The sequence below is a fragment of the Pipistrellus kuhlii genome, unplaced genomic scaffold, assembly GCF_014108245.1.
Source record: "Pipistrellus kuhlii isolate mPipKuh1 unplaced genomic scaffold, mPipKuh1.p scaffold_m20_p_12, whole genome shotgun sequence".
Taxonomy (NCBI): Eukaryota; Metazoa; Chordata; class Mammalia; order Chiroptera; family Vespertilionidae; genus Pipistrellus; species Pipistrellus kuhlii.
Genome location: NW_023425427.1, coordinates 4,836,980 through 4,864,291, shown reverse-complemented (window position 1 = coordinate 4,864,291; position 27,312 = coordinate 4,836,980). Strand labels below are relative to the sequence as shown.

General features: G+C 36.4%; 1 protein-coding gene across 1 annotated transcript; it reads left to right on the top strand.

Annotated features, from left to right (window-relative positions):
• Positions 1-1,784: 1,784 nt before the first annotated feature.
• Positions 1,785-26,725, top strand: RAB14 (RAB14, member RAS oncogene family). Its single transcript, XM_036432879.2, has 8 exons — positions 1,785-1,920; positions 12,293-12,351; positions 14,627-14,680; positions 15,812-15,989; positions 20,023-20,089; positions 22,172-22,259; positions 22,581-22,611; positions 24,444-26,725. Exons 2-8 carry the CDS (start codon positions 12,300-12,302, stop codon positions 24,619-24,621), a joined length of 648 nt encoding a protein of 215 aa, XP_036288772.1. The 5' UTR covers positions 1,785-1,920; positions 12,293-12,299; the 3' UTR covers positions 24,622-26,725.
• The last annotated feature ends 587 nt before the right edge of the window (positions 26,726-27,312 follow it).

Sequence of the window (27,312 nt, the reverse complement as noted above, 5' to 3'; positions counted from 1 at the left end):
GAGTTCAAGTCCCAGCACTACCAATTTTTCCTATATGACTTTAGACCTATATAACATTGTTTTCTCATTCATAAAATAAGTGAATACAGCTCCAATTTCATGGGGTTGTTGTAGGGATTAAATAAGGAAATATGCATGATTCTCAGGACATTTTCTGGAACATAATAAGTTACCTGGCACTTAAGTTCCATAAGCATTAGCTATGCATTAAGGTTTCAATTCAGGTGACAACTGGATATACAGTAATTTCCTAGTCAGGCCTAGGTCAATCAATGCACAAGTAAAGACAATTGGTTCACAGCTTCTCTTTATCTGGCACAGGCACATTTCCTGACTTCAGAGATGTTCAACTGTGACCACAAATGATTTATTAGAACTAAAGAACACAGCAATAGACTTCTATGGCTGGAAGGGATATCAATATTACTTTTTATTAGATTATCTTGTTAATAACCATTCCCATATATTAAATTTTTGTAGGCCAAACATTTTGCATATATTACCTCATTTAATTTTACAAGGGCCCTTATGAGATAGTTATCATCACCCTTATTTTGCAGAAGAGACTGAGGATCTGAGAAATCAAATGATACACCCAATGGCATCATATCATTAGTAAATTGCAGAACAAGGATTTGCACCCAGGTCCTTCTGAAAATAAGATCTGTAACTTGCCATACAGTTTTCCAATGAAATCTCACTTATCCATGACAGAACCAGCTTATGAAAAATTTGAATGCCAAGAGGGAGCTTGAACTCCATTTTGGGGGACTGAGGCAGAGTGGTCTTACCTGTTAGGCAGAGTGCCCAGGGCTCATAATACTTTTAGGGGCCCACACTAATATTTTAAGTTCTTTTAAAATCAGAAAGAAAAGCAAACTTTTAGGCCAAAGAAAATGTTTTGCTATGTAACATTAATACATTAATCTCTATACCAATGAGGTTGTCAAATATTAACTATATATATAGGTCCACAAGCACAAGGCAAAAGGGCCTACAAAAGTCATAATGCGGCCTTGTTCTAGGTTGTGCTACACTTTCTGGGAAGGTGATAATAGCAGACCAAATTGAAATGAGACGTGATGTACAAATTGAGAAAAATGTGGTCACAATTTCTCTTCTCCTGTCAAAGGCACTTTCAAAGGTTAAAAGAGACAAGAGAAACATAGGGTGGAAAGTGCCACTTCCTAGCTGCATGATCTTGGGCAAGTGACTTGATCAATCTGAGCCTCAGTTTCGTCATCGATAAAGTGGGGATATGTACCTCCGGGGATTGCCGGCCAGGGACCTTATGTACAGTGTTCAATAAATACACGTTGAATGAATGAATGCAGTAACTGTGCGCTTAGTGTCCAGTAAGTGGTAGTTGCTGGCATTAAAAATAGTCAAAAGTCCTCAAAATGACAACCCAAGCGTGTTAGCCCCAGACGTACCTCAACTTCTACACAGAACTGCTCAGTAAACTGCGCTTGCGCATAAGCACTTTCCCGCCCCTCAAGCGTGAGGGTCAGTGGGCGGGCGTTCGCGGCAGCGTGACAAATCAGGATGGGAGGACTGAGGAAGGGGCGTGGCTTATCCGGCTGGGCCTGGCCGCTCTCTTCCGGGCTCCGCCAGCTGCGCGCGCATCCCTCTCCCCCTTCTTTTGTGGTCCGGCCCATTGCGAGGGTGACAGGAAACCCTGTGCAGGGAGCGCCGCCATCTTGGACCTGCCCGTGGAAGATCCTGAGGGATCCCCAGGAGCAGTCGCTGCTGCCACCGCTACTGCCGCTAGCGCGTCTGCACCTCCTCGTCCAACCCGCTACCTGCCGGGGCCTGGGCCGACTGCCCCCGCCCCTTTTCGGCTGCGCCCGCACTCTTCTTCCTCGCCCTGACGCCCCCCCTCCCGCCCGGAAAGCTGCCCAGCCACCAGCAACCCCCCAGGTAACCCAGGCCTTCCGCAGTGTCCGTCCGGCCGAGGCCTCTTCGTCTGGTTCGGCGGAGGCCAAGAGTGGGGACGACGGCGAGCCGCTGCCGCGGGCGGGCGGGGCCGCGGGACAGGCCCGATCAGGCCGCAGCGAACCCGGGGTCGCGGTGGGCGCCGTGGGGCCCTGCCTGCCGGGACTCCCATGCGGGGGCGAATGTGCCCCTGCACTGCGCCCGCCGAAGCCTGCTGTCCTCCCCGCCCAGTGGAGAGGCGTGTGGGGAAGGGTGTGTTCGGCCTCGCCTTCCCCGCCTCCTCGGCCGCACTGGGCAGACTGGCCTCTCCGCAGGCCCTTCTCCCCGCGCTGCCGTTCCCGGCGGCCGAGGACCACCTCCGCGGCGTTTCTCCGCGCGAGCCGCGCCTTGCAGCCCACGAGCCCCAGACGTGGCAGTGCCCGTCCCATAGGCCGCGTCTGGCCCCGAGTACAAAAGGCAGCACGCCGCCGGCATCTTGGACCGTCGCCGGTGTCCTTGTCGATGTGGGTGGACTGTCCGGACTCGGGCCGGGGAAGAGGGTCTGCGGGTCTGCGCTTGGGAGGTTCCGATTTGAGCGAGTCCCTGTAAGGCCCATGACATCCTGTAAGGCCCCGAGCCCAGATGGGATTCGGAAATGACGAAGAAGACCAAAAGTTTTGGCATTTTTTTTTTTAGGATTGAAAAGAAGGAACGGGTGTTGTTTGGATCGCTTGCACTTGACTGTGTGCCAGGCACAGATTTGGGCGTCTTCACACTTCACGTAGCTGTTGGTGATACATCCAGTTATCCTTATTTTACAAGTGAGGAAACTGAGGCTTGAAGTTGTGCCTGGGCTGGTTAATGGTGTTGTCTGCAAACTGGCTTCTCCCTAACGCTGGGGCTGGAGCTTACTGCATTCAAGTTAGGCCAGGGTTACAGACCTGACCATTTTTAAGGTAGCATTGGATGACAGTGGATTGCTCCTTTGTAACCCAAAGTCTTGTGTCAGCTACTACACTGCCAGTCCTTATTCTCACAATTCCAGGGGAGAGATGGCAAGATTTCCATGTTATATTTGAAGGAAAAAATGGGGTTCTCCAGAGAGCAAGTGCTTACCCCACAGCGGGTGTCGGAGCCCAGATTCTAACTCTTGAAATTTGTTGGCTCATTTCAATACTATCATAACTTCCTTTTATTTAGATGTGGTTATTAAGGACAAACTTAACCTTGCACTAACTCAGCTCCCACTCCCCATTTCCCTAAGACTTTCTAAAAATTTTTCCTCCAGATTTCTGCTTAGGCATTGTTACTGGTCATGCCTTGATGCTTGTCATGTGTAATGTACTTTAACTTCCTGGTTAGTGACCATAAGCAAGTTATTTAACTTCTCAGACTCGGTGTCCTTATCTATTTCAGGGGATAATAGTACCTATATTTTTTAGTTGCTGTGAGGATTAAATGTGATTAAAAACCCTTAGCTCGTTGCTTGGCATACAGTTAGTGTCCCATTGCCAGGCTTGTGCTGAGTGTTGAATGTTTGTTGACTAAATGAGAGGAGCATGACTTTGGAGAGCTAGCTGTAGATTTTAACCTGGGCCTTAAGCTTAGCTTTGCGCTTAGTAATATATGATCACGGATGCATCACTTCTCTAAGCTAGTTTCCTTATCTGTAAAATGAGTTTTTAGGATTAGAGATTACTTATACAGTAGCTGGCATATATTAGGCACTCAGTAAATGGCAGTTATTTAAAAGATGTAAAACTTTAGATTCTAAAAGTCTAAAAATTTATCAGAATTAAAGCTACATTTTAAAAAGTTTTTGCTCTTTATATTTTATGTTAAACTTTATGGTTGTGTGCGTCAATCATGCAGCAGAACTTGGGGTGCTTTTACAACTGGCTTTTATCAGTATTAAATATCTTTCCATAATCTTAGTAAGGTGTTGTACTTGGAGGAAACATTTGGTTAAAGCAAAGAGAATATGTTGAAATAAGGGCTATTGGGAGATGCTTGATTTTTTTTAAAAAGGCTTGAAACATTTGTATGTGATTAAATGCCCATTATGGCTGGAGACAGCAATGTACAAGTAGAGGTATCAAAGATGATATACTTTTTAAATACTTTTATTCTAGACTGTTTTAAACATGTAGACTAGAGAGTAGTATGTTAAACCTTCATATACCTGTCAGTCAGTGTTATCAATGATCAGCAATTTTGTTTCACGGGTTCCCTCACCTGTACCCTCTCCACCAAGTTATTTTGAAGCAAATCTTAGACATCATATTTCACCAGTAAAATTTTCATTATTACTAATCCTCTTAACTGTAGTAGTAAGGGCAGGGTTTTTGTTTTTCTGCTAAGGACTTCTGTGAACTGAGGTGCAGTATTGGAGGACTTTATTTCCTATTCATAGCATACCCTCAGTTACCTGAAAGATTCTTGCTATTAACACATGAAGGAAATTCAGGTTTTTTCTTATTCACATTATTGATTTGTATAAAAGTGTGTTAGCTTGTCAAAAGTGAGGTTTTGTGGTTTTTTGTTTGTTGTTGGGTTTTTTAAGGTGAATTTCAGAGATTGTTTTATGGTTGAGGAAAGGAAATTGACCATTCATTTTGATTAGATTAGAGTATTAGAGTGACTCCTGAAAATTTGTGTTCACTTCTGACAGATCAAGTAGTAATTCACTTTACTGGGCCTCTAAGCAAATCCAAATGCTTCTGTTCTTGAGTTCCATGAAGGCAGGGACAATGTTGTTGTTTTTTTGTTTTGTTTTTTAAGCTTTACTATATTGTCAGTTCTAACATAAGGCTTTGTACTTAGTAGGTGCTTAACAAAGGTTTTTATATTAGAATCACAAAAGCAGTCTCTGGTGTTTTTAATAAGATACCTTGCACGTAAAAAAATGTCTCAACAGTGAGGATTAGAATTTAAATAACCTAAAATGTTTAGTGGGTTGCTTTTCTCCTGTGTTGTCTTTGAGTCAGTTATGTAAAAATTACACAATAACATCATATATTCTAAGGAGTTTAATAAAATAGCTATATAACAGTTGTGAAAGGACTAGTCAGACAGTGCATAAATTAAAACAGTAAGGGGCCAAACTATAAAAACAAGAACTGGATCATTGGGATGTTTTTTGTTTATTTTTTTAGATTGATCATATGATTGACTTCCTATGTTCCCCATATTATTGGTAAATGTGGAAGTACTGTTGGAAATATTACAAAAAGGAGTTCTTTTTTAGTTTATTTTTTAACTTGTTTTATATCAGAATTGTATATAAAATGCTTGAAAAAATATTTAACAGTCTTTATTTTTTTTCTCTACTTTGAATATTTTAAAATATTAGTACATGCTCATTATACTGTCAGTGCAGAGATGGATAAAGAAAGTTAATAATTTCTCTCTTCCCTTTTTCTATTCTCAGCCTGTGTGTTCATTTTTTACAATTTGATGTGTATTCTTCCATATTATGTGCATATAGGATTTGAAGGATGTATGTTTGTTTGTTTAAAATAGACTATGTTATTACACTAGGCTTTTTATTTTTTTTAATCCACTTAAAATCATGGCTATTATTTCCAGGTTAATACATATATTTCTAAATGGTTTTTAAACTAGATGTATATTGTTTCATAGTGCAGCAGTACTTTATTTAGTCATTTCCCTGTTGGTAGTTTAGATTGTTTTCAGATGTGTGTTTTTTGTTTTGTTTGTTTGTTTGTGTTTGTGTGTTTTTTGCTGTAAAAATGCTGCATTAAATGCATTAGAACCTGTAACCTTGTGGACTTTTATTTCTGTAGACTAATTTTGAGTTTCTTGGCCAATTTTTTTGGATTTGGATTTTTTTGAGGGTCTTTTTTTTTTCTTTTTTAAGATTTAAAAATACATGCTGATTACTTCCCAAAAATATTGTGGCAGTTCAGACTTCCACAAGCAAGTCTGAACTTCACATCTCTACCTGCACATTTCAAAACTGGTCATTTATATGTCTGTATAACTTTATTTGAAAAGATGTCTCATTCAGTATATGGAAACCATGCAATTTTACTTTTGTCACAATTATGATTATGTTTAATGTCCATTTAATAACCATTTAGATCTATATGTATTGGCCTGAGAAAACATCCATAATTTATTTTTAAGTGAAAAACATGTTGAAGCATTTTATGCAATAGCAAACTCCATTTAAAAAATGTGCTTCTCACCTTAACAGTGGCCTGTTTCACGTTAAAGAGATGAGGTTGCAAAATCCTATTAAAGCAATATGAAGCATAGTTAATATTTAAAACAGGCCACACAATAATTATTATGCATTTAGTAAACACTTCTCTTGATAACCAGGAAGTTTTGAGCTAAATTTTAAATGCACTGATTGTAAAACTATAATACCTTCATTTCTTGGTACAATTATCCTCCATCTTTCTCTAATTTTGAGTTTTTGCTTTTCTTTTATCAGTCTACATATTTATGTGCCTTTAATAAGCTACCTTAAAGAAAATTGGGTTCTTTGAAATTAGGTCTAAAATCATTTTTCAGCTCTACCATTTACTAACTTTGTAACACTGGCCAAATGTGAATTTCTTCAAATTTCTGTTTATTCAGTTTTAATAGACATGATAATGATTTTGCAGAGTTGTGAGAATTAACTAAGAATTATATAAGATAATCAATATAAGGAAAATGCAGATCATCATATGGTTTACTCTCAACAAATATTTCCATTCAGAAACTTTTAAAAATAAGTATATGAATTATTATTACTAGTAGTATCATTTATCCATATCTATAAATCCTAATTACAGTGCATCCTCTGAGTATAGTCATTTAATACTGCTTATTCAGAATGTTAAATTAAAACCAAATAAGTGGACTGAAAAAGATTTGTCCCAGTGTACCACTGTAAGCGTTCATAGATGTATTCAACAGGTATAACTCATAATTGTGGAGGAGGGATGATGGTGTTGTGGTTTAACACAAAAGCCAAAACAGTCTATCTTTAATAAAGACTTGACCAATTAGCTGTGTGACATGGGCATGTTACTTGCCTGTTCGGTCTTTCCTCATCTGCAAAAAGTGGATAATTGTCACTATTTTATAAGGATGATAGTAAGACTGAAATGACATTGCATGTGAAGTATTTAGCACATTCCCTGGAATATATTAAATACCCCAAAAGTGTAACTATCGAATATAACAGTTGTGTTTGTTATTAGTTTACAAGTTGTTCATTTATTTAATGATATCTGTCATCTGAATTTAGTGCTCTTTTTCCCCTAAAGAAATCAAGAGACATTAAACATGATTTATATTATTTGAATTTTATTCAAATGTTTTTTGTAAAACCTGAAAGTGTATTTTAATCATACTAGTGGTTGTGCTCAATTACAGAATAATACCAAGGTTTTTTAATTAGTGGAGATTATAGTGCTAAGAAGTTGGACTCGTTTTCAGAGCATTTGAACTAGATTAACATTTCTAATGCATTTTTTTAAATTTTTATTTATTTATTTATTTATTTTTTACTTTTCAATTAAGTGAAGCAAAGGCACCTCTTAATAGGAAAAAACTCCCCCTCCCCTTCCAAAGATGGTTGCTAGTTACAAATATATTTTTCATAAATTTTAACAGTGGTTAGTTTCATGTTCAAGAAATGAGGTTGGGAAATCCTTGCTTTAAGCACTGTTAAATAGTTAATATGCAACATACAGATTATCCTAACTAATAAAGAGGGATATGCTAATTGACCCTCACACCATTGCAAAGATGGCAGCACCCACAGCCAATAAGGAGGGAATATGCTAATTGACTGCCCTGCCCTCAAAGATGGTGGCACCCATAGCCAATAAGGAGGGAATATGCTGACTGTCCTGCTCTCAAAGGTGGCAGTGCCCAAGACAGTAAGGAGGGAATATGCAAATTGATGCCCTGCCCTCAAAGACCGTGGTGCCCACAGCCACAAGATGATGGCACCCAGTCCCTCCGAAGTCCTCTAGTCCTCTCAGCCCCCCAGGGCCAGCCCGAGGTGTAAATAACCAGGGCCAGCCAAGGCTTGGGCTGTCAGCAGTAGCAGCAGCAGAGGTGTGATGGGGTGTCGCCTTCCACTGATCTCAGGGTCGCTTCCCGCCCGAGAACTGTGAGAGAGGGCAAGTCAGACTGAGGAAACCCCCTCCAGTGCATGCATGAATTTTCATGTACTGGGCCTCTAGTGTATCATAAAAATGTACACTTGAAATCTATATGATCTTATTAACCAATGTCACCTCAATAAATTTAATAAAATAAAAGTAAATAAAAATAAAAGAGGCCACTTGAATAGAGTTCTACTGCAAATACATAATTTTACGTGAATGCTATCAATAATCTATAGAAGTATATTTAAACCTCTTTAGTATCTTACCTTAGAGTAAGAAAGGGAGAACCTGATGCATTAGTAGCTACAGTGCTAGATATTTTCTGCTTTCCTTACCTACTGAAATGAGTAAATTTGAGTTATTTTTCTTTAACTCTGCTTTCAAGGTTTTTATTTCAATTTTTAAGAAATGAACTAGAAAATTGTGTGGTGAAGTAGAGACAGCAAAGGTATTAGGTATGAAATAATTTTTTATTTGAAAATAGTTGATAGCAAGTATTGCTTGATAATTTAAAAAAATATTTTCCAAATTAGTCATCTTAGTAGATGTTTGATTAATGGATACTTGTGTGATAATTAGCTGGTGTGCAAATTAGTATGACTAGAATTGGGTTGTAATTTCATGATTCGCTTTTAGAGCATTTCAAGTAGTAGAATGGATCTTGTTAGAGGTCATAGTTTTCATATAAAATGGAAGGAAGCAAAGTATGTACAGCTACAACTTTCAATAAGAACAGGAAGAAAAGAAAAACAGGAAAATAAGAAGGGGAAGAACATGAGAGAAACAGTAAGCTAAAGGTTACTAAATTATTATTTCCCCCAAGTTTGAATGGGGAAAGAAGAGTTAAAAATTAATTAGAAGAAAAACATCTGGAAGGAGTGTAAGCTGAGATGTTATAATCTTTAAATACCATTTTTATTGAGAGAGGTTATTTTTTTTCTTTGTGTTTGGGATATGGCTCAGAAATCTAGTGAATAATTCAGACAAATTTTTGCCTCAGGACCAAGTTCATTTTTTAAAATTTTGAGTCCCTAGTGTCTAAAAACAGGGAATTAAGGCAGTGAGCCTTTCTAATGCTGTGACCCTTTAATACAGTTCCTCATGTTGTGGTGACCCCCAACCATAAAACTATTTTCGTTGCTACTTCATAACCGTAATTTTGCTATTGTTAATGAATCGTAATGTAAATATCTGTGTTTTTCAGTGGTCTTAGGCGACCCTGCTAGTGGGAATATGCTAATTGACTGCCCTGCCCTCAAAGATTAGCAGGGTCGCCTGAGACCATCAGAAAACACAGATATTTACATTTACGTAATGTAAATTAACTGTAGCAAAATTACGGTTATGAAGTAGCAACGAAAATAGTTTTATGGGTCCCATCTGTAACTGAGAAATGCGACAACAAAATAGATCACAAACAAAAGAAATGGAGGACAAAAAGCGTCTGGATATAGAGTTCAAATCTACGCTTATAAGGTTTTTCAAGAATTTTCTAGAAAAGATGGATAAGACCTATGAGGATATGAAAAGAGATCAACTAGAATTAATAAGGAGTCATCAAGAAATGATAAGGGATCAACAAGAAATAAAGAATACACTGTCTGAAATAAAAAATATTTTACAGAGTCCTAAAAACAGAAGGGAAGATCGCAAGAATCAAGTCAAAGATTTGGAACATAAAGAGCCAGAAGACACTCCTCCACAGAAGCTAGAAGGCAAGAGAATCCAGAAAATTGAAGATAATGTAAGAAACCTCTGGGACAACTTCAAGCGAACCAACATCAGAATTATGGGGGTCCCAGAAGATGAGAGAGAGCAAGATATGGAAAACATACTGAAAGAAATAGTGACAGAAAACTTCCCCCACCTGGTGAAAGAATTAGACTTACAAGTCCAGGAAGCGCACAGAACTCCAAACAAAAGGAATCCAAAGAGGACCACACCAAGACACATCATAGTTAAAATTCCAAGAGCAAAAGACAAAGAGAGAATATTAAAAGAAGCAAGAGCAAAGAAGGTAGTTACCTATAAAGGAGCACCTATACGATTGTCAGCTGATTTCTCAACAGAAACCATGCAGGCCAGAAGGGAATGGCAAGAAATATTCAAGGTGATGAATAGTAAGAACCTACAGCCAAAGATAATCTATCCAGCAAAGCTATCACTCAGAATCGAAGGTCAGATAAAGAGCTTCACTAATAAAAAAAAGCTAAAGGAGTTCATCACCACCAAACCAGAATTATATGAATTGCTAAAGGGGGTTCTTTCAGAAGAGAAAGTAAACAAAGATAAAAATTATGAACAACAAATACGTAACTATCAACAAGTGAATCTAAAAACCAAGGAAATTAAAAAAAAATCTGATGAACAATAGTAACTGTTGAATATAATAGAATCAGAGGTATGGAAGGGAAGTGAACTGACGATTCTTGGGGAAAAGGGGAGAGGGGGAAGAGACTGAACATAAACTGTGCACCTATGGATGAGCACAATGGGGGGTGGGGAAAGGGCAGAGGGTGGGGTGGGAACCTGGTGGAGGAGAGCAATGGTGGAGGGGGGGAACATTTGTAATAATATGAACAATAAAAACTTATTTAAAAAAATAAATAATAAATAAATTAAAAAAAAGAAAAAAAAGAAAAGAAAATAGTTTTATGGTTGGGGTTCACCACAACACGAGGAACTGTATTAAAGGGTCATGACATTAGAAAGGTTGAGAACCACTGAGTTAGGGTGATGATCAGAATTAATCTACCTAGGAAAAATCCCTTTCCTGAAAGAACTGGTTAAAGGAGTTTTTTGTGATGTCAGAGACTGATTATAAATGTGTTAAAACAAGTCAAGCTGGAATGGGTAGCAGGGCCTCTACTTTCGTTGAATGTAATTTATAAAACTAAGAGAGGAGACTATGTGTGTGATATGATTGTCCAGTAATTTATAACTTTCCCTTCCCTGATAAGCCACTCATTTTACATATATACTTTTCCTATAGGTTATATAGAAATTTTATTTGAAATACATGTTTCAGTTCTTTAGTCATACCAACTGTATAAACTTGTATAATGGACAGTTGGCCAAAACAGTAAGAACCAGATTTTAAAAATTACTGGGAATTCAAGTTTTTTAAAATGAAGGTTAAACCTTCAGATATATATAAAGAATTTTATCTTTGCTTAAACTGAAAACTGGTTTGAGAGTAATTTTATTGGAAGTTATTATCAGTATTAGAATTCATCTCTTCTCTAGCATCTAACAGTGTCTGACACATTCAAGACGTTCATTTGAATAAATTGGAGTACTTTTTTTTAACCAATTAAAAGGAGTGAAATTATGTAATTCTTTAGGGTAAGCCTGTCTGAAGTTATGGGATGGGCTATGATCTTTTGAAATATATTTTGACACGTAAACTTCCAAATTTTACAATCATAAGTAATACTTTATGCCATTATTTCTCTCAGCTCCTTAAATAGCAGACATTTGATATATTGTTAATCTTAAAATCTTACATAGGTTGAACCATATGAAATTGCCAATGATTGCCTTTTTAAAAAAATCTACAAGAACAGTTTCATATGGTTCTTTATAAATCTGACGTTAATTTGGTTTGGGAATAATGATTGCTTTTTCTTTGAATACTATGCTAACCATCAATTTATAGTGGAATAAAAAAGTTACATTGTGTTTATAAGTTAGTGGTTACTAAAAAAAAAAAAAAAGGTTCTGTTTTAAAAATCAGCAAGTTCTGAACAAGTAGGCCATCAGTAAGTCACTTGACCAGTAATAGGGATGGGTTTTAAAGAGGAGAAGAGGATTATTTATAATGATAGTTAATTCAAACTTATAAATATTTCCTTGTTGAACATTTTCCAGAATAACATTTGTTATTAAATATTTCCTAATGTGAAATATTGGAACTGTTTAGATATAATTGCTGGGAATTAGAAAGGTTGAGAACCACTGAGTTAGGGTGATGATCAGAATTAGAGTTAATCTAATTTTATTCAAATGTGATGAATAAATTCTTATATTTCCATGGATTATGCATGAGAATATTAAAACAGTGTTCATTCATGAAAATTGTGCATTTGATCAATTTGGGAAATGCAGTTTTACTCCAAATTACTATAACCAACATTTTGTTTATAATCAGTGTGCTTTATTTTATATACCTTTGATAGCAGTCATCAGTTTAAATAATATGTACTTTTCTACTGAAGTAACAACATTTTCTTTGTTTTTAGTGCCACCATGGCAACTGCACCATACAACTACTCTTACATCTTTAAATATATTATTATTGGTAAGTTTATTTAACTTACACTCTTGTTCTCCAAAGAAGGTTAATATATAAAATATTGATATACTAATATTTAACATACCACTCCAGAAGTGGATGACTTTCTCAGTGCAAAATTAAAAGTCTTTTGAAATTTATAGTTGCATTAACAATGGACTCACTGCTTTGTGGCTCTGGATACTTTTGTAGAACAATGTATCTTGGTTGAAGTGATCTTGATTGTTCTTGGGAGATATCTGAAAGCTTGTTAATACTGGAAAATAAATTAATTTCCTAGGAGTGAGGATACATTCCAAAAATATCATAAATTTTACAGAACCCAATTTTTGGATTCCAAACATTGATTCAGAACAATTGTGTAATACACATACTATCTAATAAGGGAGGGAATGTGTTAATTGACCATCACACCTTCACAAGATGGTGGCACCCAGTCCCCTCAGCTCCACCTCATCTAGCCTCAGTTCCCTCAGCCCTGCCTCATCCAGCCAGAATCCCCTACCAGGCGTCTTCAAACTACGGCCTGCGGGCCACATGCGGCCCGCAGAGGAGTCTGATCCGGCCCACCAGGTTTTTTGGGCAGTGAGCGCAGCCGAGGTGTTACAGTAGGAATTAGTAGTTCATATAGTCCGGCCCTCCAGCTCTCTGAGGGACTGTGATCTGGCCCCCACTTTAAAAAGTTTGAGGACCCCTGCTGAGTCCCTTCAGCCCCACAGGGGAAGGCAGTTGGGGGTGATTGGGCCAGCAGGGGAGGGCAATTGGAGATGATCATGCTGTCAGAGGAGCAGTTAAGCATCAATCAGGCTGGCAAGGGAGTGTTTAAACTTTAGAGGGCTGTAACGCTGGCAGGCAGAGTGGTTAGGGGCAATCAGGCAGGCAGGCAGGCGAGTGGTTAGGGAGCCAGCAGTCCCAGATTGTGAGAGGGACATCCAGTTTAAGCCTGATCCCCGAGGGGTCCAAGATTGGAGAGGGTGCAGGCTGGGCTGAGGAGCACCGCCCCTTCCCCTCCCCTGTGCACAAATTTTATGCACCAGGCCTCTAGTAAATATAATATTGATGGTTTTTTCCTTAAGTTTCAAGGCGATTTTACTCAAATTGAAAGGACCCCTGTTCCAAACCAAATTAATGCTGTTTATCCAAATATAGTTGTAAGAGCACAGTTGAAAGTACATATTCTTTTCAGTTAATTCTACAAATGAGAACAGTTTGGTTTAATGTTGATCTTAAGTGACTATAGTGGAATGCTTCCTTCACCAAAGATTAAATTGCTATAGTACTGAAGTGACACTTGTTCTATTATGGTTTCCATGTAGTGCATGTTCTTTTTTGTGGAATTTTGCGCACACACCAAAAAATTTGAGATAAGATAGGATCTAGTGAATCAGGCTTCAAAAACTCATTTCTGCTTGATATATGCTGCTGCCCTATTTGTTACTCCTAGGAGTCTTTTATTTTTATGCATTGTTAAGAGAAAGAACAACGTAAAACTTTGAAACAGCTCAAAGTGAAAAACATGATTAGAACAATTTCTCTGTTACGAAAGCACTTTATGCCCTAACTGGTTTTGCTCAGTGGATAGAGCGTCCGCCTATGGACTGAAGAGTCCCTTCGATTCTGGTCAAGGGTATGTACCTTGGTTGTCGACACATCCCTAGTAGAGAGTGTGTAGGAGGCAGCTGATCAATGTTTCTCCCTCATCGATGTTTCTAACTCTGTATTCCTCTGTCCCTCTCCCTTCCTCACTGTAAAAAAATCAATAAGATTTATTTATTTTTTAAAAAAAGGCAGTTTCTGCCCTGACCAATATTTCTCAGTGATTAGAGCATTGGCCTGCTGACCCAAGGATCTTAGGTTTGATTTTTGGTCAAGGGCATGTACCTGGGTTGTAGGTTGGATCCCAGGCCCCAGGAGGCAATCAGTCCATGTCTCTCTCTCACATCCTTGTCCCTTCCTATCACCCTTCTCTCAAAATCAATGAAAAAAATATTATCTGGTGAGAATTAGCAACAAAAAATTTAAAAAACCCACACTTCTCAGCTGGTGGCTAGTAACATAATTTATAACTAGGCTCTATTACTGCTGAAAGTTGGGAATAGTGAATTTGTACATCTCAGTGAAAAATGACCTATAGGATTTTTAAACTCATTATAAATTAGGGAAATGCAATTTTTCTAAGTATCTCAGAAATTTATGATATTGTATGCAGACATTGTATATAATTATGAGTGTAAAATTGAGAAATGTAATTACCACTTGAAACTTTTTTTTTTTAAAACAGGGGACATGGGAGTAGGAAAATCTTGCTTGCTTCATCAATTTACAGAAAAAAAATGTAAGTTTAAAATGTAAGGTAAAATATGAGTAAATTATTGTCACTTTACCTTTTAAAGTGTCATTTTTAGTGTTCTCTATGTATTTGAACATACGCACTTTTGTCTTTAGGGAATGATTCTATTTTTAAATAAGTGCAGATAAAATGAAATATGCCCACATATACAGTGTTAATTTTTATGTGTCATATATAATTTGATTCACTTAAGACTTTTTTATGGTAAAACTTAATTTTTAAAAATATATACTGTAATGTCAAATTTAAATTTTTACATTCTCAGACTTTCATTATAAAAATTATCTTATTAGGGGAATTTTGCTGAATATATCATTTGTTAACTATATAATAATAGATCGGAAATACTTAAAATGGAATCCTGTCTGTATTCATGTCTTGATTAAGATTCAAAGTACAACTCTGGCTTGGGTGGTATGGGAGGGGCCATTTTATTTTATGTAACTAATAGGCAGATATAGTTGAAATTGTTTCCATGTAGTTGAAATAATTTCTGTGCTTTTCTTTTTTCATAATACAATATTTTATGAAGTGTCCATTGGTCTGTGTGTGCTTCTACCAGAGAATAGTAGGTTTAGGTTTCCAGAGGCCTTATTATAAGGAAAGGACTAATAAATTTGTTCGATTGGATTAGACATATATAACTTGCTAATATAGAACTATAAATATGTAGTAAGCGTGGTGATTTTCTTTGAGGTATTAGTATATTTTCCAGGATAAAAATTTGGTTGACTAATAAATCTTGAGTCCTAAGACCATTGATTGGTTTGTTATATGTAAGGATTGTCAGAGGGATAAATATAACATTGGTATTTTGAAAAGCTTATTACTATCTTTATTTTTAAATTTAAAATATTTATGATCTAATCCTTTACAGAAGTTTCCTGACCCGTGTTCTAGAACATGTCAATGACTTCTTCTGGGTTTTTGCTTATTTATTTATTTATTATTTATGTACAAGCTTTAGTCTGATTATAGCCTATAAGCATTACTAAGTCATTTGATTAAACAGTGGATTTTTTCTCCCCACTGATATTAATTTGTGTTGAAGCAGAAGAAATTTGAAACTTTCTTGAAGTTGGGATGTTATATTATATTTCTTTTCCTCCCTAACAGTTATGGCCGATTGTCCTCACACAATTGGTGTTGAATTTGGTACAAGAATAATTGAAGTTAGTGGCCAAAAAATCAAACTGCAGATATGGGATACAGCAGGACAGGAGAGGTTTAGGGCTGTTACACGAAGCTACTACAGAGGAGCTGCAGGAGCGCTTATGGTGTATGATATCACTAGGTAAGAAATTAACTTTTCAACCTTCATACTAGGAAAAAAATCTTTTTTAGGCAGTATGGTTTCTTTTTATTGATTCAAACATTTCTTAGTTTATAATTGTGTGACTATAATAAATGTTCTTATTTGGGTTTTATGGTTTCTTCTCTAAATTGCTGTTTAAGACTTGACATAATGTGTTGATTTCCTTTGCTGAAAGTGGGTATGACTGAAGAAAAACTTTAGGAGATGCTGGTGGAGCTGACAGAAGAATACTATTCTGAAAAACAGCATCAGTTGAATTATTTGAGGTGAAATAATATTTTATACCAAACTTTGTTCTTTTCACTTCAGTAAAAAGCAAGCAAGTCTTGAGGAGTTAGTGTCTAATGTTAAAGTTTACACTTCTTCAAAATAAGGCCAAGCAAGAAATTAAGTAATTTTGCTAATCCAACACTAGATTATAAAAAGCTTTTACACTTTGAAGTTTGAGCATTTAATTAAATTATTTTTTGTTCTACTTGACAAAAGTACTTGAGGCAGGAGATTAAATTTATTTCAACTTAATTATTTCTGGAAAGTCAAAGCACTTTATTACAAAGTAACAAAATTGTACCCTGGTTGTTTGACTTTGGAAAACATGGAAAATTGTGTTACTTCATTAAACTGTCTACTGCATGTTAGAAAATGAACTGAGTCACCTTTCACATTAATGCAAAGTGTCAGTCTAAGAGGCATTGTGACTGATTTTGGGGTGGTGGCATAGGAACGAGTGAGTGGGACCAAGTGATAGACTTTCAAGCATATTTTCCTCTGGGAAATGCTTTATGCTATTTCCTAGGCTTGGATAATTTCAGGGTTAAAAGAGTGAAACAACCTTAATGGCTCTATTTAGCCAGGCAGAGATCAGTAAATAGTTTTGTGGGAAGACTATTTAAAAACTTGGTCATCTGTATAAGACCTTTTTATGAGAGATACATTCCCAAAGACTTCATGTAATTATAAAAACTCCATGAATTGATAAATTTTAAATACTGCTATTTGTGCTTACAATATATCAATGTATAGAGTAGTAGTTTGTCTTTTTGGTGTATGTGTCCTTCCCCCCCCTCACCCCCCCAGCTTTATAGAGATATAATGGACATATAACACTGTATAAGGCATACAGTGTGATGATTTGATCCATACATACTTTGCTTTTAAACAGACCTTTAAAGCATAGTAAATGCTTTTGGTAATGTTTATCTGTTTAAGTTATCAAAAGTACTTATGCCAGAAACAAACCACATGCCCATCAACTAATGAATGTATGGATGAATAGGTTTGGTATATGCATACAGTAGAATAAAATTCAACTATTAGAAGGAAAAAAACATTGATACATGCTATTCAGTGGCTGAACCTAGAAAACATTTTGCTAAGTGAAAGAAGCCAGAAACAAAGGCCACATGTATGATCCCATTTATATGAAGTACCCACACTAGCCCAATGTGTAGAGACAAAGGAGATAAAGGAGAATGCTAGAGGATAGGGAGGGAGTGCTAATGGGTATGGGGTTTCTTTTTTTTTTTTTTCATGATGAAAATGTTCTAGAATTAGAAAGTAGTGATCATTGCACAGCTTTGTGAATATTCTTAGGACCACTATATTGTAGACCTTAAAAGGTTGAGCTTTATTGTATGTTCATTATATCCCAATAAAACTGTTTACTGGTAAAAAGTACCTTAGGCTTTAGCTAGGTATTTTCTTGACTCAGTGATACTTCACAGTGACATTGATGTTGCAGCCATGATAGTGTTTCCTCCCCTTTGACTACCCCAATTTTTTTTCTCCTATTAATCCTTGACATTTTGCAAACTTATAAGTTCCTGCTTTAATAATACTTTAATTCTCGGCATTAACTCTAATCGTTACAGGATACATTCCTAAATTGGTGGCTTATCATGGTAATTTGTATGGCTCTATCAATTGTTTGATATATCTAACATCCATGACAAAGTTAGGGATATTTTAGCACTTTTTTTTTTTAGCTCTAATACCACCATGTAATGAATATTTGGATGATACTGTATTTATAGATTTGAAATTATGATTGTGAATTTTAAATTAATGAAACAATTACCAGATCAATGAGCAGAAGTTATATGGTACATGTAAATAATATGGTTTTTATAATCTTGATATTACTTACAAAGGATGTGCAAATTTTTCTGTTTACTAAAGTGATGCCAGTTTGTAATTAACTTTCTGCCAGCGTTGACAATTTAATATTCATCAAAATCAGTATAAATGTTTTGGAGCTGTGTTATTTAAGGTTTTATGCACAAAGTAAGATAAAATTTTTGTGTAAAAGCAAGGTATGCTGGTACTACAAATATTGAGCAGTGATAATGCTTGTGCTTTAAAAAAGTATTTGACTACTGCTTATTTAAAATTTTTAAAACACTGGGAAAAGTTATGATTTTTACGTGTCTTTTTTTGTACATTTAAGTGGTAATTTGTGTATATGATATAGCACAGTAAAAAAGAGAGTCTGAGTAAGGAGTTCCTTTCAGTTCTAGGAAAGAATTAAATGTTTTGAATATTGAATTTCAAATGAGAGCTGGCAAGTGAATATTATGGAATATACTATTCACAGAGCTAAACTTGAAACATTTTTAGGATCCAGTGTGTATAAAGGTCCTAGGCTCTGAAACCATTTAAATCATTGTGGGCTTCTGTTTCCTCATCTGTTAAATGAATAAGATGGATTAATGTTCTGTGAATCTGTATAAATAAAAAACATTTTTAATCTTTAAAATTTTTATTCTTTTGATCCCTTTGGTAATGTCTCATTAATATTATACCCTTTATAATATTGTAAATTATTTGGGTTTGCTTGCTTGCTATTTCAGGGCTTTCTTGGCTAGTGCAAATGAGCCTATGAGTTTTTAAACTCTTTCTTTTAGAAAGTGGAGAAATAGGGCAGTTTGAATCCCAAAATGATTTAGCTCTGATGAATAAGAATATAAAGTTAGGATAAACTCACATTCTGGTATCTGGGAACTTGAATTTCTAGTCACATGTATTCAGTGCTTTTTTTCAAAGCCAGTTTTTATTCTTTGTTAATCCTGACCCAAGGTTATATTTTCCAGTTGATTTTTAGAGAGAGTGAAAAGGAGGGACAGAGGGAGGGAGAAAGAGAAAGAAACAAACATCGATGTGAGAGAGAGATCGATTGGTTGCCTCCTGGGGCCTGAAATCCAATCTGCAACCCAGGTATGTGCCCTTGACCAGGAACCAAGCCCAAGACCATGTGGTCAGCAGGCTGACGCTCTAACCACTGAACACACCAGTCAGGGCTTTTAAGCCAGTTTTTATGCTGCTATAATTAACTTATTAAGGTGGATTTTAATTTTGAACAGTTTTTATATTTTTCAAATACAGTTGACATAACAATATTAGTTTCAGGTGTACAACATAGTGATTAGACCTTTCTATAATTTAAATGGTGATCACCGTATATCTAATACCCATCTGACACCAGTTATTGAAATATATATTCCCCATTCTGTACTTTATATCCTGTTTTTTTTAAAATATATTTTTAAAATATATTTTATTGATTTTTTACAGAGAGGAAGGGAGAGAGATAGAGAGCTAGAAACATCGATGAGAGGGAAACATCGACCAGCTGCCTCTTGCACACCCCCTATGGGGGATGTTCCCGCAACCAACGTACATGCCCCTAACCGGAATCAAACCTAGGACCTTTCAGTCCGCAGACCAATGCTCTACCACTGAGCCAAACCGGTTTCGGCCTCTTGACTGTTTTTACAGTTGACAATTTGTACATCTAATCCCTTCCCTGGAAAGGTGAATTTTATACCAGCGTATTGTATGTCTTTGAGTTCTATAACTGTTGTTCTTTAAGGTTACAATCTAGTCAAAGCAAAAATACTTTTTAGGATCTGTTAATTAAAGTCTGTATTTTAAATACTTATTTAAGTTTCTTTTTTTTCCTGCTGAAATGGCAATTATATGTGGCAGTCATAAATGTAAACTTTACATTTTGCAGAAGAAGTACGTATAACCACTTAAGCAGCTGGTTGACAGATGCAAGGAATCTCACCAATCCAAATACTGTAAGTTAAATGATATCTAAGATCTAAGCTGACCTCAAAAGGAAAGCCATTTGTTAGTGGGATTTTTGGGTACTAAGAATGAGAATCTTTATTTTATTCTTAAATTAATTGAAGAAAATGTACTATTTTTCCCTCCAGCACTCATTACCCCAGGTCTCACATTTTATATTTGTTTTTTATTCATGTTTGTGGTTGGAAAAAAGTTATGGTGGTAGAGACTATGAAATCTGAAACTACCACTTTAAAAGGGATCTGCATTAGTTTCATAAAATGTTACTATTGGAGGAACCTGGGCAAAGTGTAGATCTCTCTGCATTATTTCTTACAACTACATGTGAATCTACAATTATCTCAATAAATTTCATTTAAAAGTAGAATTCTGCATGCTTTAAAAAATTAGTTTCTTAGACTGAGAAGATACTGAGATTTTTAGGAGCTAAGTCACCATACTAGACTCTGTAGTATAAACTAAAGATAATTTTGGATCCTTGGCCCACAAAGTGTTATAGTCTAGCAGGAAGATTACCTATAGGACTATAAATAACTGTGCTGAAAAGCAAAATAAAATATGAGTTAGAATTGAGTGACTGGTGTGCTGATGGGAGCCCAGGATGAGCAGTGGCATCTGGAGAAATCAGCTTTAGAGAGGAGGTAGGACGTTTGAGCTGGGATTTCAGGGGTTTTAGTAGATGCTGCTGAGGTATTTCTGGGCCAAGTGAGGAAAGGCAGAGATGTGACTCTGAACTTCTCCAGAACAAGGCCTGTATCTCACCTAGCTGTGTACCTCAGCATCTAGTAGAAGCCTGGTTCAATAAACATGTAATCATTGGTAACACTGGCTTTTATTAAGTTATATTAAATTTAATTTAACTTAATTATATGAGAGTCCGTTAACATGGTTTGCCAATTATGACAGGGACTGCCTAACTTTCATATCCATATCACATTAAACTCTAAATGTATAAACAAACCTATAGGTTGACTGAAGTAGGTTGTTATACTACTTAACTATTCTCAATTACATTCAGATTAAAAGTTTATTGGACACTAGTTTTTGGAAGTGGGAGGGTTGTATTGTCACATGAAAAGAAGTTAATGTTTGTGGAAATCCCTTTTAGTTGAAACCATCCACTTCTAAAGTATCCATATCTGGATTTAGCACATCTGTTTGGAAGGGGAGAGAGGCTTTGTTAGTTGGTGTCAAATAACATATAGGCAGAAACAGCCTACTCATAAATCTGTTGCCCTCTCCCTTATCCCCCCCCCCAAAAAAAAAAAAAAAAAAAACTATAACAACAATACACACAACCTGTTTCCCACGGCTGCACACTTATTCTTAGAACTTTTCAGAGCTGTCTTTAACTTTGGCCTTCCACTTGTATAAAATGATTCCAAAGTGGATATAGTTGTATGATATTTTGCTTTGGACTTGAATTCACTGCATATGTGTTTCTACTACCTCAATGGATACACAGACATTTGTTATCAGGTGCTACAAACTTAGTCCTGCCTAAGGATAGTGTGTGTGTGTGTGTGTGTGTGTGTGTGTGTGTGTGTGTGTTGGGGGGGGAGGGGTAATGGTAGGACAGTATTTGCCTGAAGTTAATAGTTTGAGTGTTATACCTGGGTTCTAATGTCCTCCTAACACTTAACTCATTAACTGACCTTTGACAAGTCAGCCTTACCTGAGCCTTTATTTCTTTACCAGTAGCCTGAAGAAGTTGAATTAGTAGTTTGTAAACTTTGTGAGGGTCCTATAATAGAAACTTGAAAATCTGATGAAAGCCACAAAAAAAACATATATAAAGAAATCATAACATGGGGCTCAGAAACCTGGAATATATCTTCTCTGCCTATTACAGAAAGTTTGTGAACCCCTGACCTAGAAGATTCCTGAGAATCCATGTTAATACTAATGGCTTCATGATTCTACAGTCCTGTCTGGTGGATAATTGCTAGTACTTGTTTTTCTTTTTAGGCCCAAATTTTTTTTCTATCAAGATTTTTAGAATTCAGAATTTTTATGGTTGATTTAAGTTGGTTGCTTTGTTTTAAGATGTTTTTCTTTTGGTCACACATTAGGTAATAATTCTCATAGGAAATAAAGCAGATTTGGAGGCACAGAGAGATGTTACTTATGAAGAAGCCAAACAGTTCGCTGAAGAAAATGGTGGGTTTCTTTTAAGACTTTCAATGGCTTTTAGGAGGGTCACCCTTGGGAGAATTCCTAAGGATTTTGATTCTGCAAATTATTTGACAGTTATTTTTAATGCAAACTATTCAATTTTCAAGAGTGAGGAAATTGCAAAATGTGTTTGAGAATTCATGTGTTGGGGGAGGAGTACTATTATTTCCTTTATTTCACATTCATATTCTTTCATAAAATATTGAAAGCTGATGGGAAGCTTTAACTTTTATTCAGATGTTGCTAAAGAGAATGTCCTTGTGAGGTCATGTGAAATGTCCTAATCAATCTGAAATTTACTTTTAGGCTTATTGTTCCTTGAAGCAAGTGCAAAAACGTAAGTATGGCTAAAATTAGATCATTTTCAATTACATTCCAATTTCTCAACATAGATATGAAAAATGTATAATGTATATATACAGTTGATCCATAAACAACATGGATGTGAACTGCATGATTCCAATCATATTGATTTAGAGAGTGGGGAAAGGGAGAGGGATAGAGAGAGAGACACATAGATGAGAAACATCATGAATCAGTAGCCTCCTGTACGTCTCCTACGGGGGATCAAACCTGCAACCTGGGCATGTGCCCTGACCAGAACTGGTTGATCTCGTGGTTCATGGATCAACACTCAACCACTGAGCCACATCTGCTGGGCCATATGAGGATTTCTTTCTTTTTTTTTTCTTTTTGTTTGAGGTAGGGAGAGGGATAGAGAATTAGAAACATCAATGAGAGAGAAACATTGATCAGCTGCCTCCTGCACACTCCCTTCTGGGGATGTGCCCACAACCGAGGTACATGCCCTTGACCGGAATCGAACCCGGACCCTTCAGTCCTCACGCTGAAGCTCTATCCACTGAGCCACACCAGCCAGGGCTGAGGATTTCTTTTTTAATATATTTTTATTTCAGAGAGGAAGGGAGAGGGATAGATAGATAAAAACATCAATGATGAGAGAGAATCATTGATTGGCTGCCCCTTGCACGATCCCTCTTGGGAATCGAGCCCACAACCTGGACATGTGCCCTTGACTAGAATGGAACCTAGGACCCTTCAGATCACAGACTGATGCTCTATGCTCTATCCAATGAGCCAAAACAGCTAGGGACATATGAGGATTTTTTAAATTGACCTGTGTAGTTCAATTTGGCTGGCACAGTTGAAACCCATGTAATTCAAGAGACAACTCCATCATTGGGAATTTGCATGTTCAGAGCAGATTTTCGATTTCAAGGAAGGTCGGTCCCTAACCCCCCCACATTATTCAAGGGTCACCTGTACATAAAATGTATGATACATAAATACCTAAAGTTATGGCTAGAGAACAGTAAGCAATAATATTTTAAAACAAAATAATATTTTTTGTTACTTTACCTAAAAGATTATACCTTGATTGCTCACTGGTAAGCAATGTTAATAAATGAAATTGTGTAAACATTTCAAGTGTAGGACTTTCACAACTGAAGTTGAGTTTGGCATCATGGACTCAAGCTTGGTCAACCTATTTAATACTTCTCATGGTAAAAAGCATGAATTAAGGAAATACTCAATGTCTAAGAGTAATTAGAAACATAATTAACGTTTTCTAATTACTATCCTATGCCCATTATTGAACCCCGGGACTCTCATTATAGTTATTTATTTAAGCCAAAAATTCCTTGCATTGGTAAGAAGTTAGCCCCTTTTTTATTAATCTGTACTGTTAGTCCTAAGAGAACTGAAGTGTGAATATGGCTAAGAATGAATATGCCACCATCACATGAAAAACAGAACAGTTCATGTTTGGCTAATCAGACTCTTCAGATTCAGGAATCATTTTTGCATGTTTGGAGATTTCACTTCTAGTGGAATACTCTGTTATTACAGAAATGGCCTTTCTTCCCTGTTATATATTAGTATGTTAGCATTTTAATGATTAGAACACATAGTTATCAAATAGGGTTTGTAGAAACAGCTCAGTACTGTGTTTATATGCTTTCCACAGAAAATATTTCCCCATGTTGTTCTCTTAGCTCAGTCTTCTGGTAATCTCTTATTAGATAACAGTGGCTAAGTTGAAGACATCATGGCAGTTGACTAAAGTTTAGCAAAAGGTCAGTGTATAATGTCTTATCTTTTGTAGAAAACTGTGGTTCTCGAATAAAGTTGTCAATTTTCTCTTAGGGGAGAGAATGTAGAAGATGCTTTCCTCGAGGCTGCCAAGAAAATCTATCAGAACATTCAGGATGGAAGCCTGGATCTGAATGCTGCCGAGTCTGGTGTACAGCACAAACCCTCAGCTCCGCAGGGAGGCCGGCTAACCAGTGAACCCCAACCCCAGAGAGAAGGCTGTGGCTGCTAGTGACCTCTTTGCTGTGGCTCTCATTTGACCTTTCACCTCTGTCTGTTGGAAGCAGTACTTTTTACTGCCTTGTTGTCTTCTGTACATCTTACTGGGTTTAATTAAAAAAACAAAAGAAAAAAAAACTCTGTTTAAAAACAGTTTAACACAATACTAAACTGCTAAACAACTAGGTGTAATCAGGTTATCAAAAGCAAGTAATCTCTCCTGCATGGTAAATCTAGACTTTTTTTCCCCCCTTTGATTGTCCTCATGTTAGGTATGTCACCAATACATGATTTAAACTGAGCACTGATGCTGGACTTCATGATTTTTACCCTTCCCTCTTTTTGGCAGGGCTTTGTCTCACTGTACGGTTTAATTTGATATCTTAAGCCTTTCTCCCCATCTTTTAACTGTTCAAGTATGTCTTTTGTAACCGAGAAGTTTATTGCTGTGAAATGGCTTCTGGTGATAGAGAAGGGGTTCTATAACTGCTTTTGTTTTTGTCAGATAAATTCCCTGTTGTGTGGGTGGCATTTTTCTTAAAGAGGTTTGCTTCTGTCTTAGCCTTGTACAGGGAAAATATCCATTTATCAGCTTCTCTCTTGTGCTTAATAGCTTTTTTTTTTTTTTTTTTTTTTACATCATTTTATCCTTTTCTCTTTAGCAGAAAGTAAATATGTATAAATTTTGAAGGAACTGAACTAACAATACATCCTGTGTATATTCTTTTAATGAAGAAAATAAATTGATTACTGGCATTGGAACAGTATAAAATACCAGTTTGTACAGCAAGACCTATATGTGACCATGTTACTCCCTTTCATTTCACACAAGGATATAGACACAACTGCAGTTCACAAGTAATATTGGCTCCACCCATTGGTGCTGGCAATTTGGGGACATTATGCTGTAAAGAGCTTCTAGCGTGAGAGGATTAACACTAGCTCATCTTTGTTCATCTTTGCACTGTGGCTTACCTGCAAATTTTCTTAACTGTTCTTGTGCAATCAACAATGTGCAAACCTGCTTTTCTCTTTTTGTAAACATTTTTGCATTACAGGCTGCATTTCTTGCCTTACTGTATAGAAAAAGAAAAAAGGCTGGGTTTATTATTGCACATTTTAAGCTTTTATACCTTTATCTTCTTGGAATGGTTGAGATTCTGGATGAGACAGCCAGAACCATAGGTCTGCTGTTAAGGGATTTTAAATTGTGCATTTTTAACACTACAGTAAAATAATTTAAGATATCCCTTGTGTTCTTAGTATGAAGTGCTATTTTTGGTCATGTTGGCATATATTGTTTTATAAAAGGGAAAGTGTTTCTAATAGTGTTTCAATGTTTGTGCTGGTACAAAGTAAGTTATTACTTTACTTGAGATGGTTTGGCCACTGAAGAATACAGTATTACAAGGGAAACAATCTTATTTCTTTAGATAAGAAACTTAGGTTTTACCAAGTTCTTTACTTTTGTTGACTGATTTCTGAGGTTATAGATCAGGCTGGGAATTTAGAAGTTATTGAAGTACAGGATAGGTAAACCTCGATAGATTATATAAAATGCACTCAGCTCAACTGCTGTGTTTAAAATACACATTTTAAATCCCTCTTTACAGACACTAAAATAAAAAAATACAACTTTCTGGGTTGTAAACATGGTAGTACCAGAGTATTGTATAGTCAATGTTAAATAAAAGCCAAAACTGGAATGTGCAGAAAATAGAATTTGGTTAATTTGGGGACTCGTTTTTATTTGTCTTAAACTTTTTTAAAAATAAGATTCCTCGAGTAGGTTGGTATATTCTGTTAAAGACTTACAGTGATCCATTTTGCTCACACTGTTGCATCACAAGGGACTCACCCAGGGACCATGACCTCCCGGTGTGTGTATATATTTACAAAGACAAAACAAACAAACCACCCATTGGGATATAAGGTAGCAATCACAAACTAAAGACCGCGGCTTGTTTAGGTGCAATACCCTAATTTCCAAAGTTAGTTACAGTGGGTCTTATTGTTTTGTGACAGGATTTATTCAGACTGCTGTACTCTTCATTTGATGTAACAAAATGCTATTAATCTAAATATTTGTAAATAAAGTACCTGTATCTAGATTAAAATTGTTTGTATTATTTTTTGAACTATAATAGGATTTCATATTTTCTTCAGGTAAACAATTATTTAGCATAAGTTGTCAGTTTTTGCAGAATTATCCTTATTTGTTGATAGAGAAGTCTAGTACATAGCATATAAATCCACATCACTAATTGAGTTTTTATCCTTGTGTTTAGATCACACTTGCAGTGTTTTCAGTCAACCTTTTTCAGTGTGAGATCAGCACCTGTGGTGCCTGATGGTGTTCTCCCTTCACTGTACTTGGGGCCAAATTCTGTAATTTGCATGTCTAATCCCCTGCAATAAACTTGGGTGCTCAAAAATAAAGGAGCAAATTGTCATATTGTAACATTCATGTGCCAGACACTGGGCAAGTGCACTTTGGAGAGAATGTGAATTCTTTTAATTTTTAATCCATGAGAGTTTACAGCTATGTGGTCACCAGGTTCTCTGGGTTACTCATTGCCTTGCACCTATTAGGGAAGCGGCCCTCCTGATTAGTAATTGGTGCTTAGTACCTTTTATGCATTAGACATTCCACAATGTTCAAGTATTTTCTGTGGATAATTATTTGGTACAGTAAACTTGATTT